The 25566-nt window shown below is 44.0% G+C and overlaps 4 protein-coding genes across 10 annotated transcripts in view; 2 read left to right on the forward strand and 2 right to left on the reverse strand.

Moving 5' to 3' along the window:
* Window positions 1-1140: 1140 nt before the first annotated feature.
* avpr2l (arginine vasopressin receptor 2, like) lies at window positions 1141-2298 on the reverse strand. The gene is made up of 2 exons (XM_076722845.1): window positions 1476-2298; window positions 1141-1319 (listed from the first exon to the last, which is right to left on the reverse strand). The coding sequence occupies exons 1-2, from the start codon at window positions 2296-2298 to the stop codon at window positions 1240-1242; spliced, it is 903 nt and encodes a 300-aa protein (XP_076578960.1). The 3' UTR covers window positions 1141-1239.
* A 3369-nt stretch (window positions 2299-5667) lies between these two features.
* On the forward strand, window positions 5668-14313 carry pnpla8 (patatin-like phospholipase domain containing 8). The gene is made up of 10 exons (XM_076722229.1): window positions 5668-5786; window positions 6860-7994; window positions 8121-8270; window positions 8409-8560; window positions 8749-8843; window positions 8925-9096; window positions 9217-9274; window positions 9423-9617; window positions 12663-12858; window positions 13045-14313. Exons 2-10 carry the CDS (start codon window positions 7032-7034, stop codon window positions 13317-13319), a joined length of 2256 nt encoding a protein of 751 aa, XP_076578344.1. The 5' UTR covers window positions 5668-5786; window positions 6860-7031; the 3' UTR covers window positions 13320-14313.
* On the reverse strand, window positions 6091-6606 carry akap14 (A-kinase anchoring protein 14). The gene has a single exon (XM_076722846.1). The coding sequence runs from the start codon at window positions 6604-6606 to the stop codon at window positions 6091-6093; it is 516 nt and encodes a 171-aa protein (XP_076578961.1).
* Window positions 14314-18793: 4480 nt separating the features above from the next.
* nrcama (neuronal cell adhesion molecule a) overlaps window positions 18794-25566 on the forward strand; it is a 48816-nt gene continuing 42043 nt past the window's right edge. For all 7 annotated transcript variants that reach the window (XM_076722796.1, XM_076722800.1, XM_076722801.1 and 4 more), the window contains exon 1: window positions 18794-19027. The gene's annotated coding sequence lies outside the window, so the exon portion shown is untranslated. The remainder of the gene's footprint in view (window positions 19028-25566) is intronic.

The raw sequence follows: 25566 nt of genomic DNA on the forward strand, positions 1-25566 counted from the left end.
CTCTGCAGTATGCCTGGTCACAGAATCCGGGTAGAATGGATTGTGACCATGTTAAAACATTGTCTTTTTACCCACACCTGGGATGAAATTAGGAATGAACAATCTGAGAGACAGCAGTGTTTTCAGGTGAGCGCAGCATTATGTCGTTATGCCTTACATCAAGACTTAATTTGACAGCAAATGCAGTGGTCTTTAATTGTGCTCCCACACCAGCTGTGTGGGTGTGTGCGTGAGAGAGGCGGGGGAGAGGCTAAATTGGTTTAGGAATAAATTACAAATAGGATTGATTGCACATATGAAAGGATTTGTAAAGTGCAATTTCAAATGACTCCAGGGTGGTGCATTGCATAAAAAGGTAACAAGGCGACACATTTCCCCCCCGGTGGAGAATAACACAGGGCTCAGTTTGACCAGCAACAACTGAAAGAATAGATTCTCAAAATTAATAATGAAGTGCAATCCTGTTGCTCTGCGACAAACGTCATCACACTGCGTTCAGGACTTAATGTGCTGTCAGGTCCCTTGGCAAGGACCGAAACCTACAGAGATGAGTGTTGTGATCTCAGAGTAGTGCAATATTAACAAAGCCACGCACAGCTTGGGAAATAACTGGCCATCAAGAAGAAAAGACTAAGGAAAGAAATGTTAATAGCAGAATAACAACAACTGCAAAAGCTTATATGGCCTGAAAGCCTCATGATCAAAGTCCATTCCACAAAAATGAGAAAAGTTTTTATTAAAACTTTATTTCCTCCAGTACTGAATGAAAAACTAATGTACTCTGTGCATGTATGTTTATGTATACACATTAAGCACTATGCACAGCTGCAAAAACATATTGAATATGTTTTTCTTTTATGTAAGATGGATTTTTTTTATTGTTGTCAGAACACTGAAACTTGGATGGCGATCAACTCACAAAACACTGTAAAATTCCACAGAAATTCATTCTTGGTGACATTGTATTTTAGAATCAAGAAAGAGTTGATACAACAAATTTCAGTCCTCTTTAGTAATTTTTGCAAATTAGCTTCAGGACATCTTGGTCCTCATAAAAGAGCATTCACACACAACAACTAACAGATGTCGACACAGGATCAATGATGGACGTCTGCTTTTCTTGGCCTTTCTCCTGATACAGATTTGATCAGGCCCAGCCTTGCATCTGGAGTGTCTTGTCCTTTGATATGAAACATCTGTAACTGCTTTTTTCTTCCTCTTTTTTTTTTTTTTTTTTTTTTAGCTATAGTAGAGATATATCCATGGGTTGGTGCAGCTGTTGAGGCTGGCGAGCAGCATGATGATGGCGAACACTGGACCTGTGGGAGAAAAAGTGAAATGTGTATATATATAAAAAAGTGACTTAAATAAGCTTTGAAAAATGTCTTATTCATTATCAAGATATGAACTGTGGGTCTCCACCACATTAAATGTAATGCTGCAGGTATGCGATATTTCTGATACGTCAGACAAACCTTGAGTTGGCGCGCTGCTCGGGCTCCATGCAGACCATAACTGGACAACAAAGAATGGGCTCCAACACACAGTGTATGTCATTATAATCACAAATGTCATCTTCACAGTCTTCAGCAACGCGTTGGACACCCCCTTCATGCCCGCGCGCCCTGCCTGCAGCGCCTTTCTCTTCATGTTGAAGTAGATTGTTGTGCATATTCTCATTTGGCAATAGAGCAAAATAACGGCAGGCAGGGCATACACTGACAGAGTGATCCAGCTGATGTAGATCCGGCTCCCCCACGGTTCAATAAACGTCGCCCAGCAGTCGTACTGGTTCTCCTCCACCTCCTGGAGCGAGAAGATGAAGAGCTGAGGAGAGCTGAAGGCGAGGGAGATCAGCCACGCTGCGCCTATGGAGAGATACCTCCTAAATGAACCCTTTAAGAAGGAAACCATCGGCTTACAAACCGCATGGTACCGATCTACGGTCATAGCCACGATCATGTACGTGGAGGCAAACATTCCGACCACCTGCAGGTACTTTACGGACCGGCAAAGGAAGTCTGTTCCTCGGAACCTGTGCGTAATTTCAATGAGGAACTGCGGCAGGACTTGGAAAAACGCAACCACCAGATCCGCCAAGCACAGATGCAGGAGGAACAGCTGGGTCCTCGTGTGTTTTTTTCGCTTCTTCCAAAGTGTGCCCAGTAAAACGAGATTAGCACATGTTGCGAGCACGAAAACCAAACCCAAAATCGCGGCTCTGACGTGCGCAAAATGTTCATGCGCGCCTCCATCCTCAAGCGATGCCCTTTCAGAGCTGTTGCTGCTGGGATCCATTTGAGCGCGAATTCCAGAGGTTTCCTGTGTGTCCCGTAACTTCAGGGTTTAATTAACGCGTCGGTGGTGTGCATCATCTGGAGCGGGAGTATTGCTGCGTTGACGCAGAGACATCTAGACAATTTTCCTCCTTTGCGCGCGTGTTGCAAGTGACTGTGGTGGCTGTGAGGAGAGAAAGTCATCTAGTTTTTTTTTTGGGGGGGGGGGGGTACACACATGAAGATGCAAATAAATAAATAAATAAATAAATAAAAATAAAACACGAAGAAAGCTTTATTTAACTTGTAAATCCAAAAATCCAAATGCATTTCATCCCCTGAACTTTTGTTAATCATCATCATTAACCTCTAATTCATCAAGGTGTTCTCTGTTCTCTGTTCCCCTAACCTTCAGAAAATACATAGAAATAAAACAAAGTGGACATGTCTGAATTGAAACAAACCCCTAAATGTGAATTTTGGACGTTTTCATGGAAACAAATTAGTCCAAAATCTAAAAATTGATGAGTACATGAACAAAACCCAGTACGTTCACATGTAGCTTCTCCTCTTAAGATAAAAACTAAAAAGTAAAATAAATAAATACGAATGACAATTTCTGAGGTTTCAGATTATTTCTTTGACCATGACACTGATGAGGAGGGGAGGACACTGAAGATGCTTTTGAAGAAGAGGTGTGAGAAGATGAGGATGACACAGAATATGATCCAGACAAAGAGACCTATGACGGGGAACAATCCAGTGATGAAGAGGAGGCTCCTGCTGTGGTAACACTCCAGTCAAAGAATGGGACTTTGTCTTGGTGTTCAGCCCCATTTTTTGTAATTATCTTTCTTTGCTTTCATTTTTTCAAAAGGACCCAGACAAACAGAGAATAAGATTTGCTTTTTGCTTGGGCTTGATTTTGTTCACATGCTTTTGTTCTCTACTATATAAATCATACGAGTCAGTTTTGATCGGGAACATGATATTTTGTGGCACTATCTAATAATTTTCAGTGGTTTCAAAACAAAACTCCTTGTTAGACATTGAAACTGGGTAATCTGTGAAAAATAAAACAATATATCTATACTAATCTAATATATATATTTGCAGGTCGTTCAAACAAAGATGCAAACGTCAGTGCAGTTGTTTGTCGCTTTAAGCAGGTCGTTGCTTTGCAGCTCAGTGATTTCATGTTGTAGGCTGTCAGAAACATCAGCTGGGAATAATTTGAGTTCCGACATCGGATTTTGTTAATATTCTGTAAGTCACACTCAGAATTGGAACTTTTCTCTTTAACTTTGTAAAACGGTGCTCTACATGTGTATTTTGCATTCAGAACTGACTAATGATGCTGAATACAACTCTGCATGAGAATTAGTAATTCGCATTTTGTGTACTTTTTACTCATTTTTGTGTACATAATACATTTTGCATATATATATGCTCATTGACCACAAATTGGCATGGGTGGGTGGGTGTGGTGGGTCAATGTCAGGCCATAAATAGCAAATGGAAGTTCAAAACTGGTATTGTTCACAAGAATTTGAGCTGACTGAAAGATGAAACACAACATTAGGTGATAATATGTATATATATTCATGGATTTATAATCAGCTAGAAGGGAAACGGTCAATTTTGACCGGGAACAGAAAACGAAGACAACAGGAGGGTTAAAAGTGCAGCTCCAGGACAGTATACGGCTGCTCAGTTCTATTACAAATTTCTTTATGAGACCACAATGAGCCCATGTTCTGCAAGTATTCTGGTGTTATATTTAGCAGTGTAACATAATGTTAAAAATGTCCTGGAACTATCTGTGTGAATGATCAGCGTCTCTGCAGCTGATCCTGATGTAATAACATCTAATTCTATTTTTGCATCTTATCTGTGAAAACAAAACATTGCACAGCAGCTCCCTTCACTGATATGATTAGGGACAGGCTTGATAGCTTTGGCGGGATAAATGTTAGCATTGTATGTTTCTGAAAACCATGGATGTGTTCAAACTTTACGTTTGGGTGCCTCCACCTTTCAAACTCTATGTGGCAAGTTTATAAAAGGTTTTCTTCATAGGGTTGCATGTACAGTAGCATAATGGAGATACCTGTCACAAAATGAGAAGCGAGCAGTTGCCAGTAGTGGAAAAGGACATGTACAGTACAATCAGTGTTGGAGCAGTGACAACAAAAGGAGAAAACATAACTTTTCCACCACTTCACCCATGACAAATGAGAGATAATAGATGCTTTCAAGGTCATGGCACGGCATTCCACAGTGAAAGGTTGCGTGGGCAGGAAGCAGAAAAAGATGACAGTGCTTTAGCGTTGTCACTCATCTAGCCTCCATCACAGCTTCTTGTTTTTTGCATATTGTACCTGAAAAAGCTGCAAGTTGCTGTCGTTTTGGGGCTTTCCAAAGCAATAATAAACCAAATAGCATTCTGATGTCCTATTTGTGTTCTCCATTATTATGTGCCTGTATGATACTAGAAAAAAAAACATAATAATATGCCACAATGGCCCCAGTAATTTGCTGCATTGTTGGCCTCAGTGCCACATTTTTTTCTGTTCACCTCACTCTGACCTGAGTATAACCAGTCTCCTTTCTACTCATTAGCAATTGTTACTACCCTACCATGACACAGTGATATAAATGTACAAGCCTTTCAAAAGACATATGGGGATGTCAAGCCACCACCGCCCCTCTCAAAAGAAGTGATACTCAAGTGAACTGCAAGGTGTTTTTCAGTCCTCACCCTGTGAACGAGATCCTTTTGAAAAGACACATGCACGTCTATTAACCTTTAGCAGGCCAGCCACCTGCTTGGATCCGTCAGATTTAAAACAGATTATTATCATTACCGGTGGACGCAGTGGTCTTCAGCCATTGTCACATAGCATGCCAGGCTATGGCTCTCCAAGTGCTGAAAGACCATGAAAGCTAGATGATGTTATCACAGGTTGCACAGTGGAATCCAAGTTGTCCCTTTATGCTACACAAGAAAAAACACTGCTGTGGTGAGGTGTGAAGGAGGAGTTGAGGACTTCTGAAGTTTAACAGTGTTAAACCACCAATGGCTTCAAGCAAAACACAGGCGTGGTGGTACTGGATTAAAAGTTGCTCTCCATGGTGCTGAACTGTATAACTGCTGCTCACTTTGGTGCTGACTGAGTTAACTTAGCCCAAAGTGATACTACAATACGATTAGCAAACTTCATTACCAATGCATTCAAATGTTATACTGCACATACTGTGGGTTCACCGTATCTGTATTAAATTCGTGCTTTTCGCAATTAAAAGGTTTATTCTTTTTATTCAGAAGCTGTTTTGTCGCCATCTAGTGGTACAAATAAAATACTGCACTGTAACAAAAATCCGGGGTATACGTCACTTCCTCTCGTCTTCCTGTTTATTTTTTCTGACCAGCACCCGTTGAGATATTGTACCAGCACCACCGTGAATGAAACATTTTGGCAGCCTATCGAAAAGTCTTTGTTTCGTATGGTAAGAACATGGCAATTTGCTTATTTTGTGACTTCGTAAAATTCGACAAATTAACACGATACTGTCTATCCATTACTCAACGTCTGGATAATGTAATCGGTCAGCTGTCCAGCTAGCGTCAGCGTGTCTAAGCTAGCGTTCAAACATCACGGCCGTGAAGTGTCTGTTCATTTAGCGGAACAGATTAAGCGTATTATCGAACACAAAAAGCAACGTTGTTTTGAATACGTTTTAATTAGCTTTAACCTTAAACCTCGCTTGGCAAGCTAACGGTTAATGCTTCGGCGGTGTAATGTCAGTTGGCTCAGAGAGCTCTTCGGAGCAAAGTCTTGCTTTCAATAACGTCAACCAGCCACTTCTCTCTGAACCTGGTCCTCCCGGGTGTGTGCACCAGTCTGCCGGACTCCACGACGAAGAGCACCTCCACGGGCAGAGTTTGGGGTTTGACTTTAGATATGCCCACGGTGAAGTAGACGCCAGCTGTCCCCTGAATCGGCTCCCGCGGGCTCGGGGTGCTGAAGCGGGCCCGGTAGTGGTAGAAGGTATGATGCTCCTCCTCAGTTGAGTAGAGAAAGTCCACGCTGTGACGCCAGCGGGGCTGTATCTCCCAGGTTTGAATATACGCCCCAATCTGCTTTTTCCCCACTTCGACTGTAAAGTCTTTGCTAGCAACCCAGTGAATATTCCACTCCCGACCGTCGGGAGGCTTATCCACCTGCTCCATCGTGCCGAAGTGGCGGTGTCTCTCCAGCAGAGCTTTCACAAGATGAGCCGACTCCGTTGTGAAATTCAGATTCGCTGAATGTCGGTCCTCGTCCATCTCTCCTTTGTAACAATGAACAGCACACAGCGTTTGGTAACAGGAGGGGTTAGCTTGTTATTTTTGTAAAAGCTGTTGTCCGCATCTGTTTTTGTTGCTGTAATAGTTTCCATGGCTACCAGGATGGATGGGGTGTCAAATGGAGCCCTCTGTTGGCCCACTTTTCCGTTGCACTGTAATATGTTTTCCCCTCTGATAAAGCGTTTCTCAAATAGTCTCTTGAGATAAATTTTGTCCCATTTTTTTTTTTCAGGGAGCGTTGGAATAAACTGCACATTTCCAAAATGCAATTTCGACTAAAACCCTTGTAGCCAATGGCAGGTAGTCTGCCAGAATGCTGCATTTTACGCAGACATCAAGCGTCGTCCTTTTGACAGATTAACTTCCCAGTTCTCCTCTGCTGTTCCGACTGAGCCAGAAAACGCATGTCTCGAATCAGGACGACACTGGACAGCGTCACCAAGGCAGTAGGCAGCACAGATCTCATCTCCAAGTTCTCCCGCTTCAAGCCTGGCAGTACCATGGTCGACAGCACCCACGCAGAAAAAGCCCTGGCCAAAGCCGAGACCTTAGCCTCTACCAACTCAGCTACTGCCTCGCCACCAGAAACCACCATGAAAGATGAAGAGGAAGAAGGTGAGAGGAACGCAGCAGAGGAGGAGTCAGACAAGCAGTGCCAACAAGTTGCAGAAAAGCCCTTCGTCGCCACAAAGAAGTCCACACCCAATTTGGCCTCGGCAGCAAATGCGTCTGCATCGAGCTCTTCCTCAGCTGTGGCGAAACAAACTATGCAGCTGTTTCACCCAGCAGGTCTGTCCACCAACATGGATGAGACGTATAAAACTCTGGCTCAACACATCAACAGTTACTTTGGCACCAGCACACAAGTGGAAAATGGCAACGACAGGCCCCCGCAGCAGCACAGAGGAGGAGATGATCCTGTTTCTGAGCCCATTCTGAGTGCTGGTTCTCGGACAGCGGGGGACCACATTCCTATTTTGTCACCAGTGGCAGAGGCTAAAAATATTGATGCACCCACTACCTCTCCTCCATCTCCATCAGTAAAACTCAGTCCTCCAGAAGGGGCGCCGTCGTCGGACATGCCTGCAGCTGAAAGCACACCTCAGTCCATCCCTGCGCCTGCTAGCTCCCCTAAAAAAGGCTTCACCCACTATCTTTCCTACCCTCGGCCCAGCGTTCAGGCGTTCGTCGGCAGCTACATCGCACCCCTGGTCCCCAAATTCAGAGGCGATTCCAAAAGCATCTCAGCTGAGAAAGACAAGTCTCCAGCGGTCGCTGCGGAAGAGCCCTCTGTGGACAAGGCAGCGGAGAAGACAGAGAGTGAAGAAGAGAAAGTGAAGCAACAGCTGTTAGCTCAGAGAGAGAAGGTAAGGTTAAAAATCAGAAGAAATGAATGTGGACTATTTCATTTTAATCTGTGTAAACTGAACTTTGAGCTAACTTGCACTATATTCTTCTGAATGTTTTGTTCACCATGTGTATTTGTCATGCAGATAATAGCCAGAGTGAGTGTCCATAACAGGACCAGAGCCCTGGTGAAAGGCCTTCAGAGAGTCACTGATGTCAAGCTCCTCACCAGTCGAGTGGAAGAGCTCAGCTATCACCTCCTGGAGTTCCCCGAGACGCGAGGTGTAGCTGTCAAGGTTAGTATGCATCACTGTCAGAATTTTTTATTTTCCGTATGCCTCAGCTCAGTTTAATGTCAGATGTGTTGCACGGCCATCAAATATTTTTGTCAGGTTTTGGAAATTTTAGCCGTCACTATGCTTGTGACCTTTCAGGAAAGCGTGCTGCCCTGCCTGCTGCGTTTGCGCCAGGCCAGAGACCTTCCTCTTCAGGCTGCTGTGAGAGAAGCGCTGGCCCTGGTTGGCTACACCGATCCCGTCAAAGGCAGAGGAATTCGGGTGCTGGCCATCGATGGAGGAGGAACAAGGTAAAGTGAAACAGACCCAAGACCTGTTGAAAAGAACAGGACCAGACCCAGAACTGAATTGACCATATGAAATGTAGATCCCAAACTGGGGTTCGGGTAACAGTTATCATTGCAGGCTAAATGTACAATGTCTCCATGTTTAGAGCTATAGTCAGGCTAGTTGTGTAAAAGTTGTGACTTTGTTACAGGGGACTGCTGGCTCTGCAGACTCTCCACAAACTGCAGAACCTGACTGGCAAACGAATCCACCAGCTGTTCGACTACATCTGTGGAGTCAGCACAGGTATATTTTCATCACTGTTTTTTTCATGTACATAAACTCTCTTTCTCGCCAGAACATCACACTTGTTCCTCTCTATTATAGGAGCCATTTTGGCCTTCATGCTGGGCATTTTCCAGATCCCCTTAGAGGAGTGTGAGGAGATGTACAGGAAGCTGGGAGCGGATGTCTTCAAACAGAATGTCATCGTTGGAACTGTTAAAATGGGCTGGAGCCATGCTTTCTATGACAGTGAAATATGGGAAAACATCCTGAAGTGAGTCTGCAGGACTCTTCATCCCTGCCTTTTGTCTTCCACCCTTGTATTCTTGATTTCAAAGACTCTGAAGTAGTCTAATGTGTCTGCATCTCTGATCTATTTCTGTGAATTCATTAGAGAACGGATGGGCGAGGGCCATATGATCGAGAGCGCCAGGGACCCGCACTGCCCTAAAGTAAGTCACATGTCTTTTCAGATCCACACTGTTTGGATAAACACTTTCAAATATTTGTGCACAGGTTCATTTTATTTGAGGACCAGCAGAGCGACACATACTGCTTGTACACGTTCTTCTCTAAATATGCTTTTTGAATGTCCACCAGGTGTCAGCAGTGAGTGCCATTGTGAACAGGGGTTTACCCCTGAAGGCCTACGTTTTTAGGAACTACAGACTCATGCCTGGAGTGAGATCCCACTACCTTGGAGACTGCAAACACAAAATGTGGCAGGCTATCAGGGCCTCGTCTGCCGCCCCGGGCTACTTCCAGGAATTTGTCCTGGGAAAAGACCTCCATCAGGTATGATGTGGAACTAGGAGAACTGGGAGGTGTCTTTGCTAAGTTTGAAAAAGGAGGTTAATGATTGCACATCCTGCAGAATGGATGAAGAGCAGTGTGGCTTAGAAGGTGTGAAAAAACAGTGTTAAGTGGCATCGGTTTAATTTTCAGGCTTACAGCATCTGAGTTAGGTGTCATTTTGTCCCAAAATGCGGCAACGTGATCCATAATGTTCTGACATTGTCCTTTGAGGTGATTTTTCTTCAAATTTGCATCAGCATCAATCAACAGTGGTGCAAATAAAAAGTCTCTCTGAGAGCCGCGGTTTAATGTGAGAGGGTCATTTGCTTGAAATCTTACCAATCAATACACTTCCACTGTGGTGCTGCATTTCTGAGCGGCAAGGACAGACGCAGTGGGAAGTACGCTGCACTCCCTATTTGTGTGTGTGTGTGTGCGCACACATCAAGGGTACGTGTCTAGATTTGCTTCACTTTTTCAAACCCATAACCTTGAAGGCAATCCCCTAATTGGTTCATCCTCTCCTCTGGCTGTCAAGAGTCTGAGAGAGAGAGAGAGAGAGTGAAGAGAATGACATGGAGGTAGAGAGAGGGAGTCCTTGGACCCGGTCTGTGCCCCCTGAACATCAAAGGCCTCGTCCTCTTATGATTTAGCCTGCCTTCCTGCAGAGAAATGGAAAGCTTCAGAGAATATTAACGAGGGCTCCGGTGTGTCAGGCTGTCTAAAAGCATGTTTGAGGTGGCTCAAATGGAAAAGAAAACAGGTTCAAGAATGATAGATTCGGAGGTCATTGAATAAAAATCAGGCTGTTAAGTCATCTGATGCTTGACTGCAGTGTTTGTAGCATTACTTTCTACTGTGCCTTATGTTTTACACCACGAGGGCCCGTATCACAGTGCGCCTTCAATGTGTTATTTTATGAAGTTTGATTATTAGGCCAGATATCTTTAGATGGTCTTTATGGGCAGCAATTATGCTCAAGGCTTAGCTTAATTTCAATAACCTACTTAGGCAAAATTAGCCATGTCACTGCTTTTAACAAGTGTTTCTCTTCCCCTGCCATTTCCTAATGCAACAGTCCTCTTAGACAGCCCTTAACAACGTTTAAGTCAATAACAGATACTCATCTCCAATCCCACTCTGCACGTTTACTCACCCAAGCTTTGATTCTCTGAAATTAGAATGAAAATAAAGGGCCAGCTAGTTCTTTGCTCGAGCCCACGCTTTTTCCAGCTACTAATTAAGCAAGTCGGGCGAATGTAAGTGCAGTCTGTTGTCTCCAAAAAACTATTTGCTAGTATTTCTACTAATGTATGAACAAGACAGAATTTCCACTTGTTTCCAAGTATCCGTTTGCTTCCCATGGGCTCTGGGATGACAGCAGGGATGGAAAGATGGAGAGTGAATGAATTGTGTGTCTGCGCGTGTTGTTCTCCACATTCCTCTTGGAGCTGCATAGTGTTTCATCGACAGTTTGAGCTGCCGTTGCCACCCCCCGGTCTCACTCCTACTCTAGTTTTCAGCACTAGCAGTGGTATTTCTCAGGAAAATTCTGCCGTTGAAGAGCACCTGAAATACATATATGCACACAGATATTTCTCCCTGAGCTGTAGTTCTTTATTAGAGCAATACCCAGCCATGTGCCTGCATGAAGATGCTGCATATTAGCAGCATTTTGTTGTGATTGGATGGAGGATGGATGTTATTCAGTCGGGTGAGACCTCAGGGTGAGAGGTTAGGGGTCAGAGTTGAGGAGCAGCTGTGTAATTAACCTGCTGCCTCAAGAGTGTGAACTGTAGTATGCTCTTTCAATAGCTTACACCTGAGGGTAAACAGCTGTATAATTAGGCTAAGAGCGATATGCTTTAGGCAGTATTGTCCCATAATGATACCAGGTTAGCAGAGTGGACTAATTTAGTCATTTGCAACTTAGTTTGCATTTAAATAAATAAAGCGATACAAATGGTGATGGTTGTTTTTCTGCACTGGTTGTTGTTGGCTGTCATATTCTAATGCCACACATTGTTTGCTTTATCCCAGTAGAAAGAGAGAATTTAGGCTTCTTGGGTTCTTTTCTGCCGCCCACCTCCTTTTAGAGACATAGAAATGACCTTTATCCCGACTCTGCTGGGGAGGATCAGACCTCTTGTGGGCCACACTCTCCATCTCTATCAATCCAAGCCAAAATTGCTTCAGTGGCTGGAAAAGGTCCAAAACTGGACTTGGGGAAAGGCTGAGAAAGAGTGTTTTGCGCTAAATTGATCCAGGCATCCATTCAGCTCGATTGTCCTCGTTCTGTCATTGTTGGCAGCAACTCTTTCATGAATCCAGTAACATTATTTAATGCAAAAGCAAGCGCATCGTTTGTGTAACTTAATTAAGTCGGTCAAGCTTGGAATACTTAAATACAAAATGCTGTGTCAGTCGAGCTAAATTCATGTCATGCAGACTCTTTCTGGAGCAAAATTCCAGGCCAAATGACATCAAATCAGATTTATTTTAGCTGCTGATAGCTGCTAAAAAGACAGCTTTTCCTACTTGTTTACTTCTGAATAAACAGACCTGTTTGCCAGCGCAGCACATCTCCAGCCAGGGAGCTTCTTTTCCTCCGGCCTCAAGCTGTGTAGCTCTGGGACAGCTTGTTCACTTCACCTCATTTGTCCCCTTCAGGCTGTCAAAGCAAATATATTAAAACTATTCTATACATACAGTGTGTCTCTTGCATTAGTCTCGGCTAGGAAGCATATTTGGCTGATGAAACGCTGAAGGTGACTCTACTGTTTTGTGGCTGGTGTTTTTATTTTCTGTCCTACCTCAGTTGAACTTCCACACAAACATGCCCATTGCAGATCATTTAAATTTGATATGACCTCCTTCTTGTCGTATAGGTGCAGTATTAGTATGAAGCTGTCACACTTTCACACACGTCACTGACTTGGTGCCTTACAGCTGGGTTACTTTGGAGTAACTGACTGTCTTCTTTCATTTTATTTGTACTTCTCCTTCCCTTTATCATTTCTCCTCCCATCTGTCTCCTCCTTTTAGGATGGTGGACTCCTCATCAACAACCCCACGGCGTTGGCCATCCATGAGTGTAAGTGTCTGTGGCCTAACACACCACTGCAGTGTGTGTTGTCTCTGGGCACCGGACGGTATGAGACGGCGGGCAAGAACAACACGACCTACACGAGCCTCAAGGCCAAGCTCACCAACGTCATCAGCAGCGCCACAGACACAGAGGGTAAGACCACACTGAATGCTGTTTATGTGTTTCACGTCACACAGTCATTTATAAATCACACAGTAGAGGCATGCGGTCACAGCAAGTGTTCGGTGCAGTATCTTGAAATATAAACCAAAAGAGAGATTGCAGAATTTCTTTGAGCTACTGCCTGACTTTGATAGCTGCCGCCATCCTTATTTTCAGAGGTGCACGCCATGCTGGACGCTCTCCTGCCCCCTGACACCTACTTCCGCTTCAACCCCTACATGACGGAGGACATCCCGCTGAACGAGAGCCGCGTCGAGAAGCTGAACTTCCTCAAGAGCGAGGGGGAGCGCTACCTGGAGCGCAACGAGGCCAAGCTGAGGAAGGCGGCCAGCGTGCTGGGCCAGGAGAAGAGCGTCATCCAGAGACTGGCCGAGTGGGCCAAGCTCAAGGGCGACATGTACGAGGGCCTCCCCTTCATCTCCAAGCTGTAGCTGTTGGCCGTGAGAGAAAGTTTTTAAGGTAAGAAGACACCAAGTGTAAAAGCACCCAAGACCTGATAGATTAACAGTTGAAAAGGGAATAAACTGGACATATTTTTAAGCATCTCGAGGGGCACTTTAGAGCGGGGAACCAAATAACTGGTTCACATGGTTTAATTATTATCTACTTGAACACTAAAAGGACTGTTTGAGAAATGTATAACCATGGTTATTTATTCAGAAAGACAACACAGTAAATAATAGTGTGGAATTACAATGTGATGTAATTTGTACTTTATGGGACAGATGTGTCGATAATGGAGACAGAAAAATCATTCGCTTTATCAGAGAAAGGATACAAATGTGTGCACAAGTTCATAAAGATATGAATGACATGATGGCGAAAAGTGTTTGTCGACTGACTGCACAAAAGACGGTTATGTGGCACTGACACAGGGCCATGTCATGGAGAATTAATGCTAATATGATTACTGCAGTTATTTTGTAAAGAAATAAGACTGATGCTCATTTGCATTTTCACTAACTTGAAAACATTAAGAAGAAATTAATGTGAATTCACCGTGAAACGTGACTGCCTATTTCTAAGACTGTACAGAAGAAAGACCTCAAGCACTTTGTAAAATGTCACTCTTAACCATGAAAATGTAAATAGTATCTCAAGTAACAATGAATTCTTTGGGTGCTCTTGCTAGAACTTAAGAATATGACAAAAAAAATTGGAGCTGATTCTTGATTTCGCTGTCCTGTATTGGCACACACAGCCACTTGTTTTCCCTGTGGTGCAAAGCATGTCCTCCATCGTGGCCCATGATGCCTTTAACCTCACTCAAGCCTGAATTCCTCCTTGCTGACGCACGTTTTCTGAATACGCAGCACTTTTAAATTTTCCCCTGATCCCTCCCGTCTTTGTTGCTTGGTGAAATGCGAAAATACAAAACAAAAAATGTCATGAAAAAATAAAACCTGCTCTTCAAAACCTTGATTTAAATCCTGTTCTCTTTTGACCTCTGTATCTTTTCTTTGAAATTCTGCTCATGAACTGAAACACTATATGTTTGATATGTATAATGTTTTTTCTGCTGCCACACGCACACATCACAGAGAGCCTAACAATAGAGTTGTCACAAAGGAATGCTGTGTGTCATCCTATGATGAATTGTTTCTTTTTTCCACAATAGCGCACACGTTGATTTTCTGCTCTGATTGTTCTGATCCCATTGAAGATCCGCTGAAATTCCTCAGCGTCATTCCTCCCAGTCAGACTGTCGTTACCCCAATCACCGTGAATAATACGCCACGAGGAGGCATACCTACGAGCCTCCGCAACAATGACAGATGTCAGAAAGAAACAGAATAATGTGTCAAGTATTTCACTTGACTGGTGCCTCTCTCCCGGTTTCAAACTGTCAAAGTTGTAACCGGCTTCACTGATGGATTGATGGCCCTTTTTTTCCCCCCAGTGCCAGCTCGAGCATCACCACGACAAGCTTCACCCAGACGTCAAGGTCTGATTTATGGCTGTGTTGCCTTCTCTTGGCCTGACTCTAGAAGGGTGTCTTCAGTGGGTCAACACTGATACCGAGGTGACAGATCCTACAGGAGGGTCTGTGTGTTGAAGCCTGGTAATATGGCAGAAAATGTGTTTGGAAGATGAAGCCATGCGTCAAAGGCAAAGTTTACCAAGAACCTCTTAAAGGCTCATGGAATTTTGGATTAATATAACACATTTTAGTTAGGTGTTATAACAAAGCAGGTGTGAGCTGATGCACTGAAAGGCCTCCTAAAATGTATTTTTCAATGCTTAATTAATGAGCAGCATGTGCGTAATTACCTTTACCTATGTTGTTTTTGGGCGACAGTAGGCAGTGATACTTGTCAAAGCTGGTCATGTACAGCTGAAAGTAACCCAGACTCAAACCAAACCCCCTGGCGAATTGCTTTGTAAAGTATTGCTAGAACATTTGAGCTTGACTCAGTTTTAACCTTCGCCACACACCTCTGCCGCTCTGGAAAAACTTTTAATCCTGGCCTGTAATCATCGCTGTGAAGTTCTCCCTGTCAAACACAGCGCAAATGATTCAAACATCCCACCCAGCAGCGCGTGGAGCATCTTCGACGAGCACAGTCAAGGCAGACAAACGAGGTGAATATGAGATTCTGGTGACGGCGATGAAAGGCCAGAGTGCCAGGACAAAGTAAGGTCTGCCAGGCTGTGTTTACATGAAGGACTGGGAAATATAGTTCATACCACTGTGCGAGGAGTTGCTGTGGCAGGAGCGGCCCGTCTCTCTTCCTCCTCCTCCTCCTCCTCATGCAGAGTTGGATTGTCTGGTCTTATGGTGTTCCCTAGCAACCGTTATAGTTCCCTTCTCATTTACAATCCTCTCAATGTATGTGTGCCCACGTTTGCCTAAAATTGTCCCTGATCTGGCAGGAATGTGTTACACAATCCACCTCTTTTTTTTCTCTCTCTCTCTGCTGTTGCTTTTTTCCCCCCTCCTTCAGTTGGCATATTTTATTATTTACATTTTTATCAGCTCAACTGCCAGGAAAGTGCCCTCATACAAACAACAGTGCAGTATGCAAGGAGATGTTTGTGCAGGTCGCCTCACCTCGTTCTGTCACGGCTCGCCCAACGTAGCCGCAAGTACGACTGCGTGTAAACATTTACACACATGATCATAATCTATGAGTTTGCAAATCTCCAATGGTGCGAGTAAGCCAACAAGTACAACCCAGAGGAGTTAGAAGTGTGCGTGAAGCCCACACAGGAATAGAAATGTGGAAGAAATAGAGAGGAGAGAAATCCACAGACAGTCACTTTTCTTACCTGGGTCATCTCAGCTGCTTCACATCATAGTTTGTCTGGGATGTTGCTCTCCGACCAAGTTAGGAAGGCAGTTGTATGTGGTCGCTGTCAAAGGAGGCATTGTCTCGCTGAAAAATATCCTGGCCTGCATAAACTGGTTTTAAAGTACACATAGGAGGTTTGGGGTAGATCTGAAAAGCGTCACATGATGCTGAAACATGTTGAGTGTTCTGTCTTGCAGCAGAAATCTGATGAAACATCGCAGAAAAGGATTGCTTGTTAATTAGTTCAGAGGCTTCATACAGTATGATGCAACGATGGAATGGAGAGAGACAGTAGCTGAAAAGCACCTGAAAGTATTTCACACTCCACAGTAGTATGTCTGTAATGTCACGCTGGGGGAAAAAAAAATCTGCCAGTCGTCACGTCTCCTGGTTGAAAACAAACAGGCAGAGCGGTTTACACAGCGCTGCGCTTCTCCACAGATCCCTGCCAGCCGGTTAGTGTGGGGACACACCTGCGCACACACATCCTATTTGTCCAACAGCCGTGCATGACTATCAAACAACACTGCGCAGTGCAAACTCAATCTCCCAGGTCAACACCAAGATGTATGAAAAGATCTCATTATGTTTTCGAAGTTACACCCATTGAAAGCAATTAGGCGTTTCAATCGGTGCGATGAAGCATAGCTTTGTTGTGCAGACACATTTTTATCTCATGTTGAATCACGCCGTGTGAGTGGCACTCTGTTCCTAAAACTCCTCTTTGTTTTGGTCCCAGCCTTCCCCCAGGACTCCTCTGCATTATTAGCTGCAACGCAACATGACGCACTTGCTCATGCTCGTGCCCCTCGGCCTAGATGAGTGTTACATGCATTTATCGTGTGAAGAAACTGCGCGTGCATACGTCTCTTTTTTTCACACGATGCTGATGGCCTGAACATGCCTTACGGTGGGAGACATGTGAATAAGCCATGGCACAGAAGCCCAGCTCCAGTTTTTATCAAAACATATGGTTGAAAATGTAGTCGCCGCCTTCTTTTCACTTCCACTTATTTGACTGGTTGACAAAGGGAGTGAGAGAGAGGTAGTGTGGACATTACTGGTATTGATGGCAAGGTCTTAATGTGTGGAAGACGTGCTTCAGCTGTCCCATGTTGGAACTGAGTGATAGGGGTGAGGGGTGCTCACACACACACACACACACACACACACACAGCACGTGTAATGTGGATTGGCAGGGCAGTAATGATAATGAAATGTGCAGTGGGCCGTTTGACACCAGAGCAGACATGTCCGTGTCTGCATGAGCCACCTGTCCTGTGTCCATGGCAGAGAAACACCTGTGTCTGACATGGGAAACATCCAGAACCAGGATCCTTGTCTGTCTGTGTTTTTGGGTCATTTTTGGGGGTTTTCAATGTACAGGAAGGGCATGAAAAGTTAGAATCTGGAAAGTAATTGAAGTTGTCAGACAGATGTAGTGAAGTAAAAAGTACAAGATTTACCCCTGAAAGCAGTAGAGTACAAGTATAAAATAAAATACTCACGTAATCTGCAAGTGCCTCAAATTTGTACCCAAAATTTTAAAGTACATTACTTGAGTATATGTACTCCACTGCTGTCTAGAAGGACACGATTGTTGAAGTATCACTGCATTTGCTGTACTATGTAACGTGTGGTCTGCAATAAATGAAATGTATAACAGTTCAGCAAGGTATTGGAAGTGATTAAATTGCTAACTTCTCACATTTTAAAATCAAATTAGAAGGAAAGCATAAAATTATCCCGGGAATTTAAAAACAAAAAAACAAAAAAACGCTATTTCTCTTGATAAATATAAGAAATACTCCATAAATAAGATATACTAGCCTGTTTGATTACCACGGCCATGCAAGGCTACAGGTGACTTTATTTCAGGGATGCAGAGAGATTTCATTAGATGGTTTAAAGGACGTTAACAGCATTCCGCAGGGTCATTGTTCATTTCGCACGTCTCTGTCTGCAGGTCCCGCTGCTGCCGCTCATTAAAACGGAGTCGCTGCAGTTGGGATTTTTTTTTCTTTCTTTCTTTTTGCACCGGATTGGCAGCGACCGCAGAATAAAGAGGTGTCACTCTGACATATTTTCCATGTACCAGAAGTAACGTGTTGTCTGGAGATGAGAGTCATTGCCACAGTGTCAAGGGCTGAAACTGTTTTGTTTTTTTTCTTTGGCAATCAATAAATCCACTTTGCTAAAATGAATAGCTTAATTTACTATAATAACAGTCTATACACCAGTGGAGACACTTGGCTGCAGCCCTGCATGGTACACTGATAATAATTTAATGATCTAGGCTACAGCAAAATTGCATTGAGCTATACGAAGCAGCAAAACGTCCATTTATTTATGTATTTTCTATATAATCATGCATTAATGTGGCGCGTTTGACACCCCTGCAATAAGAACAAAACAAAAGAAATGTTTTAAAAACCGAGCGTTTTGGCCTAAATAAACACCCACAGATTATTTCCACTAAATAAAACATGATGCGGTTCAACTGTAACAATGTCAGAGCAAACAGGATCCCATGTGTGCAGGGGCGGCCCCACTGCCGCTCAGGATTTTTTGCCGACGAGTGTGTCATCCTTTCGCAGGCGTTGACGATCTTTGTGGCTGCTGGTTTTGACAGCGGAGGGGGAGCTGGTGGAGAGGAGAGCGGAGAATCCGTGTGGACCAGATCCTGCTGCTGCAGCGGCCGAGAGAGGGGACGGACACACTGGCCGGGCACGGTCCCTCAAACACACACACACAGACATACACACACACACCCCCCATCGTTTCCTACAGCATCAACACACACTCGCTGGCGGGGGAAGAAAGAGGAGCCGGTTTTGCATCAGACGGTGAGTTTAAACATCTCTCTTATTTTTTCTTTTTTGAAGATGGAGTTTGCGTTTTTCCCCGTTGTCCTCAGTGTCATGATGACAATAATGGTGCAGTAGATGTGGCGGGTCGGTGCGTTTTCATTCGCCACAGCATCCCTGGTGATGCCGCTTGACTGTGATGACCAGGTGCAAAGAATACAGCAATATGGAGGCGTAGCTGACGCCGATTGTCGTGTTTTTAATCTGGATTCTGCCGAGCATCAAAGGCAGACAGACCACTGCAGCCTGTGCACTCACCCCGCCGCATGCACTGCATCTTGAGGGGCGAGCAGAGGGAGGGAAAAGCAATGTGTTGATCGGCTCTGGCTCTCTGTTGAATGGATGTGTTCATCGGCGGCTGCAGCAGCAGAAGCATCAGCAGGGTTCGTGCTTATTGTCGCTGCTGCCGGCCGGTGCGGACAGGCCCCACAGCGCTGAGAGGATTATTTGATGTCTGCTGGAGATGCTGCCAGATGCAGCTCAGCTTCCTCTAGCTGTCACTTCAGGTGCTCTGACTTAAAGGCAGGCGGCACATCTGCTAAGGCCTTTGCTTTCAGATTTTAGACTGAGAGGTAGGGGCAGCGGCCTCTTATGCTTTTATTATTGATCAACATTTCCCCCTTCAAAATACTGTCTCATCCTCAGCAGTTTTTCCGTAGAGGGGAGGATGTCTTTCTACATGTCCCCAAAGGCAAGGGCAGAAACAGACCCCAAAGCAGTGGATAGCATCCAAGATTGACTTGGCAGCTGGAATTGATGTCGGATTGGTTACAGTCAATCAAAGGAGATGATTCATCTTTAGGATGGGTCCAAAAACCCCCATTTGTAAAGGAGAGTCATTTGCATTTGCAGTCTCAGTGCAGAAAGTGGTTTTCCATTAACTGATTAATTAATCAGTCAAAGGAAAATAAAAAATAAAATAAAATGATGAGTGGATGCTGATATGAATGTGATATAGAGCAAATGGACAGTCTGGATGGTTGTATTTGACCTGATGCTATGAATGTGGGTTGTCATTGTGTGTGTGAGTAAATAAAGGTGGTGACCAGTCCCACAGGTGTCCCCCGTTGCTGTATAATGTATCCTCCCTTACTTTTGCTTAATATATATAACCTATGCTGTTTCCACATAGACGTATGCAGAGTTGTCCTTCTGCTCAGAATCAATAACAAACAGGCTGCTGGTTGAATTCCCATCGGGGCCACATGTCATTGTGTTGCAAGGACGTGTTTGCTTGATTGGTGATATGTAACAGATGCTTTGTAATACTGTCTGCAGTGTGCGCTATGTGACTAGGGGGTATCACACCTGACTACGAAACAGTCCACGAGGAGGAAGAATCATTGTGATGGTCGTTAGAAATCCCACTATCTGACAGAGTGGGCTTATTTCATGCTGTGTTCATGTTTGCAGTCGGCATCTTCTGTTGTTGTAACCCTGTGTGATGCAGTGTGACACGCTGCAGTGTGTTCACCTCGACCCCCAGCCTTACTTCATGCGAATAAGACCCTATATTATGAACTCGGCTGTTGTACATTCTGTGGCATGTATGAAAATAACAGCTCTGCGAGCCTTGGAGTCAGTCAGCGAGTGTAAACAGTTGCAGTGAATTGGAAGCCTTCTGTTGTTTTGTGCAAACCTGAAGCGGCGCTAGAATGCTAATATCAGCCTGTTAACCTACATTTTGGAAAGTTGCAGTCAGCATTTTGCACTGCAAGCCTGTATCCTTACATTCAAGACTCCCTCTGATTTCTAGATTATTCTTTCTCCTGTGAATCAAACCCGACACTAATATAACTTATATCAGCAAAACTACCGAACATCTGGTTTCTTCATTTCATCAAGTCCTTAAAATGCCATCATTTCTCTGGGCTGTTAGGATTAGGAGCAATTCTGAAAATGAAGCATGCTCCATTTAATGCTGTGGCATGTCGTGGAATGGCAGCGACTGTGTGTTGGCAACACCATCAGTGATGGCGAGCTCCCCCCCCTTCTTCCCCAGAGACATCACAAGGCATGACTTCAGTCTCCTGTGTGACAGCACCCAGCGCAGAGGCAGCGCTAGGCGCATTACTCACGGCAGATGCAGTGTCACCGTCACTCTCCCGCTCTCCCGTTTATCCACGGCCCATTAGACAAGTCAGGTGATGGAGCTTATAGTGGGCTTTGGGTGCAGTCTCATTCTGCACACTGTCGCCTTAAGTGATGACAGTGTTTTTATTTTAGATGAGGGAGATGCATAAATGTTGTTTTCTGTGCTGTTTGGGGATCAGGGTTGAGGTCAACTCGCTTTTATTTCCCTTAGGTGAGATAGAAACTGTGTTATGTGACGTGGTTATAGCTTTCGGTCTATTACTGTTTTTATAGATTATAACTATTTCTGGTGAACAAAATTCATTATCTTTTAAACTGACATTTCAATGAGTAATTTCTCTCTTGAAAACATGTCATCCTTATTTCAGCTCTACTATCTACAATGTTTTGATCATCGTTAAAATATATGTATCGTTACAAATGTCCATCATACCTTATATGCCGTGATTTGTCTGGACCAACAGTCCAAAACCAAAATATATAAAATTTACTCTGATATTAAAAGGAGAAAAACAAAAGAAATCCTCCTTTATGAATCTGGAACCAGCAAATACTTGCTTCTTTTTCTTGATTAAATAACTTAGACTATTAGAAATTTTGCTTATTAATTTCCTTGTAGTCCATACCCTCTTTTACATACTGAGGAAATGCTGAGACAGTATCTGTTTGCACATCTGCATTTTCCAGTTTGTCACGATGCATTCTGTGCTGCAGTCAGGCCCCGCACTGCTTCAGGCTCTGCCACAACAACCAAACAATGCCTCCTCTTTTTAAAATTCATCTCCAGAGGTCGTTAAGATCGCTCCCAACATCAGCAGCCACCGATGAAGTATGCAGGTGCGCATGTTAATGAAGTCATAATTGGAGCGTCTCATCTCGGTGTGGATTTATAAACTCCTGGCTCACATCTATGAGCCCACCAGGAAGCTGCAGCCAGATGAATGCAATTAGCATCATAGATTCTTCTCTATGTGTTGGGTTAATGGCCTCAGCACCATGTGGTGATGATGGTGGGTTAGAGATGCATAAACTCACCCCCGCCCCCACACCCTCTCACCCTTGGCTTACAGCTGGACATGTTTGGGTGGCTGTTTTCATTAAGGGACCAGGACACATTAAATTAGCATGACTGGCTGAAGATTGATGGATTGGAAAATGGGGAGCGGTTCAATCCGGGCTTGGAGTGGGACACTGTGCTGCTGCTGGTAGATCCTGGAGAGAGCAGATGCTGTTGTTCTCCCTGCCTTCCATAAAAGACAGATGGTTTTTTGTGTTTTTTTTTTTTCTTTCTTTCTTTTTTGGGAAGATGATGTTATTGCTTGGAGATAGAAAAGACCCAGTTTTTTTGCACAATGAAGGGCTATGAGTTGTGAGGCGAATGAGCTTGATTTTAGCATCAGAGTTTATACAGCAGAGGTGACACTGTATTCCAGCGGACTATGGATAAACACAGGCTTTAAGTCAGTGCATTCCTCCTCTACCAGTGTGACTTCTGAACTAAAGCTGAAACAATTACACAAGCAGGGAGAGAGGAGTGAGGAAAAGAGGGAAAGATGAGAGATCAGAGGAAAGGAAAGGAACAAAGCAGATGAAGGAAGAGGAAGAAATGAAAGGGGAATGAGGAGAGAGAAAGAGGAGAGGAGGGACAGAGGAGAGATCAGAGGAGGAAAGGAAAGGAAAGAAGACGGTTGAATGACTAAGGAAGGGGAAACTAGAGCTGCAGTGAAGAAGAAGAGGAGGAGCAGATGAAGAATGGAGAAGAGAGGAGCGATGTGCTGCTGAGATCACCAGCTGTGCCCGGCCGCATCTGAAGTAGAGCAAGAGACTGGAGATTAATAAAAGAAGACATATAGCTGTGCTACAGTCACACACGGGCACTCATGCTGCACATATGTGTACACACTCACATGATAAATGAGCTTTATGGGTCTATAATTCCACTTTTACTCACCCTTCACCTTTTTACTGTCCTTTCAGGCCCTTTTGAACAGAATGCCAGCAGTAGGTTTGGGTCTGCCGGTCGGCCGCAGATGAGTTGTTTGTGAGGATCAGGTGGGCAACAGATGGGAGAGTGGGTGAGAGCAGAGGAGTTGGCAGACTGGTCGTAGCTATCACTTGCTGAGTGTAAAAACATATCAGAATATCTGTCTGAACGGCTGATTTAATTTTACATACTGAGCCATATGCAGGCAAATTTGTTGTTTGTTTTTGCTGCCGTTTCATTTGACTGTTCGTGACTGTGATTGTTGATGATTCCAGTTCTGTTAAATCCATTCATAGCTTCACAAGAGACATGGGAGTATGCATGAAAGGGCATTTTAAAGGCAGAGTAAGTAGATGTTCTCATTGAGCCTTGTGAAAATGGAGAGGGCTGAACTGATCATAACCAAGATTTGACACAGAGTGTGAGGTTTTCACATTTTGGAGGAGAAAAAAAAAACATAATGTCAACTTATATCAAGAACATATGGTCATATTTATCCTCTTTTTTTAACCTGTGTTCAGGGAAACAAAGGAGGAATGTTCAAATCCCAGTGGTGGGAGCTTAATTCATTGTACAGTAGGCTTAAAAATAATATTACCACCATCCACCAGAATCTTTGTCACAGCTCTAAAGTGATTAGTACGGATTTAGGTCAAAGAAGCCATTAAAGAGCTCCTCTTATCACATCGAACATCCAATTCGTTCAAAGCACCAGCATCACATGACGGGTGCGAACCAACCAGCCTCAGCAATGATTATTAAAGATGTTTGTACAGGGCATAATTGAATCAGCTACGGCTGATTTTTTTTTTTAGCTTCTCTTCTCATAGGTAGATATCTTTCTGCTCCCAGCCGTGAGGAGAAATTAGTTTGGTGGGGGATTTATCTTAGAGCCTTTACACATGATTTGTAGAGTGTGTAATTATGTATTGCTTTTTGAGGCTTTTCATTGGCCTGAAGCCAATATTGTTCATATGACACCTACGCAGGACCCTAATGCTCCATTTGGCAAGACCGGTGTCGTTTCTGGTGTCATTTCCTCGCCCTTAGGGTGCATTTATGTCTGCAGAATATTCTGGTAACATCTCCTGGTGCATTTCACCATGTGAAATAATAAATTTCACTACATTTATGTAGCTGATACTTTTATCCAAAGCGACTTACAATAGATGCATTCAGCCATGAGGATATGATGCTGTCTTAAAGTCAGTGCGTAGCTCCTTCCACCATTGTGGTGACAGGACAGTAAACAGTCTAGATTTGGATTTGGGGTGTATGGTTTGACCATGTTTTGGATGAACAGAACCGTGAGGAATCCCATTGGCGAGGCTACGAGGTTCAGATGCACAGACAAAGAGAAATGTTCCTCAGCAGCATTTGTGAATTCCAGTGCCACTTAGGGGAGCTCCTCGTGGTAGGAAACAATACTTTGTGAGTGTGGCCTCAGTTGTTCAGTGGATGCTTTGTTTTGCATAGTGCATCTAATAATCATCAATATACGTATTTATATTGTGGGAAAAGCGGCTCCAGTTCAATGGAGCCTGGCATGTGTCCTCGATCCTACTCGTCTGACCCCAGAGAGGAGGCCTTTCTGAGGCCAGCTCGCCTTCAGTAAGTGCCCTCTGGTCGTGCTGAAAGAATGTCTTTGTCGAAAAAGATAAACTGTGCAGTGAGCAGATGAGGAGGACGGAGAACAGAAGCAATTCTCAGTGCGGAGAAGAGTCATTTATCAGCCCAAGATGCATCTGTTAACTGACAAACCAATTAAAGACGGGCAGATCCTCATGTTTATGGGCCTTGAAGAGAGAAAGAGACTCATATAACATCTGTCTTGTTGTTAGACTTTTGATTTTATTTCGGCTGTATAATCCACATGGTCACATGCCCACACTGTGCATTGCAGAGTAATTGGAAACCCCCATGTGGCACACACTGAAAGTATTTTGATTGTTACTGAATAATTGCTGAAAAATGACACCAAAGGCATGTTTTCAGTTTATAGATTTGAACACCTGTTTGCCATTATTTGCCTTTCACATTGTAAACAGTACATAAGCCCTTTTTAATGTACTTTCAGCATGTGTTTCATGTCACCTGATGCACTCCAGCCTGTCGGTACAGTGACTTACTATAAGAATACCTCATTTCCTGTTTGCTCTTGCTCAGCATCATTCGATGCTGTTGGATGTCGTCCCATAAAAGTCAATGGAGTTTCACACAGATAATGCCCCACCCTGCCACTCTCCTCTGTCCTCTCTGTCTCTATCTCTTTCACCCCTAGAACAGCTGAGCTGGCTGTTTTTTAGGGCTGCCAGATACTCTGCATTGTCCTCTCAGAGCCAGGCTGCTTTACTCACCTTGTCTTTTTGCACCCTGACGTAATGCATCCGTAGCTGCTTGTGTAGCAGTTCGGCTTACTGCAGTTGGACATGAAATATGA

The sequence above is a fragment of the Chaetodon auriga genome, chromosome 22 (assembly GCF_051107435.1).
Source record: "Chaetodon auriga isolate fChaAug3 chromosome 22, fChaAug3.hap1, whole genome shotgun sequence".
In the NCBI taxonomy this organism is placed as follows: Eukaryota; Metazoa; Chordata; class Actinopteri; order Chaetodontiformes; family Chaetodontidae; genus Chaetodon; species Chaetodon auriga.